Source organism: Penaeus vannamei, chromosome 29, assembly GCF_042767895.1.
Source record: "Penaeus vannamei isolate JL-2024 chromosome 29, ASM4276789v1, whole genome shotgun sequence".
Lineage (NCBI taxonomy): Eukaryota > Metazoa > Arthropoda > Malacostraca > Decapoda > Penaeidae > Penaeus > Penaeus vannamei.
In genome coordinates, this window is record NC_091577.1 from 27,201,644 (window position 1) to 27,204,143 (window position 2,500).

Consider the following 2,500-nt stretch of genomic DNA (forward strand, 5'->3'; position numbering starts at 1 on the left):
TGCACAAACACTCTTCAACACTTGCATGGACTGGATACTGGGCAGAGCTACTATCCGAAGTAATTGAGAAGCAACTCTGGGCAATATTAAGGTTACCAACCTTGACTTTGCTGATGATGTTGCTATTCTATCAGAGTCCCTGGAAAGCTTAGTGGTGGCTCTAGATGCATTTAGTAATGAAGCGAAGCCCCTGGTCTAGAGGTCTCCTGGACCAAGACTAAGACTTTAGGAGCCTTCTAGGAAAACCTTTTCAGTTGATATGTGCTTGTGGCGAGGACATTGAAGTCACAGAGAGTGGTGTAATTCATGGGCTGCCAGACAAGGAAGGCAGTAGATGGATTAGCCTGGCTGCAAGGGTCATGAACTTTCTTGACAAGAATATTTGAAGATGCCAGTACCTGTGCAGGAAGATCAAGCTGCACATCCTCAAGGACTTGATACTGCCAGTTTTACTATACAGTAATGAAACCTGGACACTTCTGTGCCTTGGAATCATTTAATGTCTTTTGTAACAGGTTCTTGTGCCAGATCATGGGGTACAGTTGGCGGGACTATGTGTCCAATCAGCCGTTACAGCGTGAGACTAGTCCAGGACCCGCTACTTGCACCATCTGGGACAGCCAACTCAGGCTATACAAGCACCTGGCTTGTTTCTCATGGGATGGACCTGCCCACCAGGTTGTGTTTGTTTGAGACAACCCTGGGTGGAGGAGGCCTGTGGGACAATCTAGGGGGATTGATCAGATCTGTCGAGAGGTGCTGGAGATGGGCTGAGTCCCTGCCTGGCGGCAAGCCATGAAGGATCCTTGTTGGTGGAAACAAAAGGTGAATGTGGCATTAGCTCCCCAACAATGATAAATGATAATGACCAAATATACTAACTCATCCCATTTTCTCTTTATTTTCATGCAGAGCAAATGGCAAATCATATGTTTGCGATGTGAATGGGTTCAGCTTTGTCAAGAATTCTAGCAAGTACTATGATGATTGTGCCAAAATCCTGGGCAACATGGTGCTCAGGGAGTTGGCACCAACATTCCACATACCTTGGGCTATTCCCTTCCAACTAGATGATCCACCAATAGTGCCAACAACCTTTGGGAAAATGTAAGTTACTTTTTGTGTTATGGTTCTATGATAAGATGAATTATTGTTTTTCTTTTCTTGTTCTTTTTAGGGCATAGTTAGAGGTCCTGGCTTTTCATGATAGTTTTTTATACACTATATAAATTCTCTTCAATCCCAGGATGGAGCTCAGGTGTGTGGTGGCTGTGATCAGACATGGTGACAGAACACCCAAACAGAAGATGAAAATGGAAGTGAGACACCCTAAGTAAGTATGGATGCCATGCTGTTTGTGCAATTGTGATCACTCTTTTTGTAACTTTATTTTTACAAGTGTTTTATTGATTGAATTGGTTTAAACTTAAGATATGGACAATGTTTTTTTGCGTTTATTTTATTTCATTTAGATGGTTAGAATACAAGAAATTAACAGACAGACAGACAGACAAAGTTGTAAACAGAGGTATATTGTTAGATAGATGGGCACAGGTTTAATTGTAGATAGAAATATAAGCATGGATATTTGCATATTAGTTTAGAAGTTGCACAGTTTAGGTTTACAGTCCTTGTTTTTTGTCTTACACGTAGATTTCCTTCTCCTGAATGCAGGTTTTTCGAACTCTTTGCCAAATATGATGGCTACAAAGATGGACACATCAAGTTAAAGAAACCCAAGCAGCTACAAGAAGTATTGGACATTGCTAGAGCTCTGCTAGCGGAGATCGAGCAGAACCGAGCAGACCCAGAAACAGAAGAGAAGAAGGGGAAGCTGGAGCAGTTGAAGAGTGTCTTGGAAATGTGAGTCTGTCCTGAGTCTCATAAGCATGGCCTGACTTGAGCACGGTCCAGTTGATTTGACGTAGCATGTAGCATCTGTTATTGCCTTGTATTGCTGTACATTTATATGCTGTGTGTTTAATATGCCAGTTGTTAGTTGATTGTATCCTGTTTTTGTAAATGTTTTATTTTACTTTTTTTTAAGTCTGAGTTCAGATTTGATAACTGCAAAGTGTTTAATGTTTGTGATTGTTTGTATTTTGAGTAATGCTTTCAGAGTAGACAAGTTTGTATTCTGTGTCACTTGTTGTTTGAAAAGACAAAAGCACCCTGAAACTATACTCAGCTTGCTAGTTTGTGTGTGCTAGCAAGTTTTGTGAGTTTTTGCATGCACATCAATTAGGAGCTTATACTAGAAGCTTTAACAGAAAGTGTTTACTGTAATCTCTCATTTTATGTTTTCAAATTGATTTAGTTACTTTGAACAAAATTGAGGAAATCCTCATATTCTTTTTAAGTCTTGACCTTATATAACTTCACAAAGTAATGTTTAGAATTCTGCACAAACCATAAAGGTGCTAATATGCAGAAAAACATTTTTGTATGTAATTGCAAGCTTTTTAAAAATTTGCATTGTGCGATTTTGTAAACAATAATC

At 39.7% G+C, this 2,500-nt stretch overlaps 1 protein-coding gene across 16 annotated transcripts in view; it reads left to right on the plus strand.

Moving 5' to 3' along the window:
- LOC113807667 (inositol hexakisphosphate and diphosphoinositol-pentakisphosphate kinase 2) overlaps positions 1-2,500 on the plus strand; it is a 179,662-nt gene that overhangs the window by 105,703 nt on the left and 71,459 nt on the right. For all 16 annotated transcript variants that reach the window (XM_070142614.1, XM_070142612.1, XM_070142619.1 and 13 more), the window contains 3 exons: positions 913-1,107; positions 1,247-1,333; positions 1,675-1,863. In XM_070142614.1, coding sequence (XP_069998715.1) covers positions 913-1,107; positions 1,247-1,333; positions 1,675-1,863 — 471 coding nt within the window. The remainder of the gene's footprint in view (positions 1-912; positions 1,108-1,246; positions 1,334-1,674; positions 1,864-2,500) is intronic.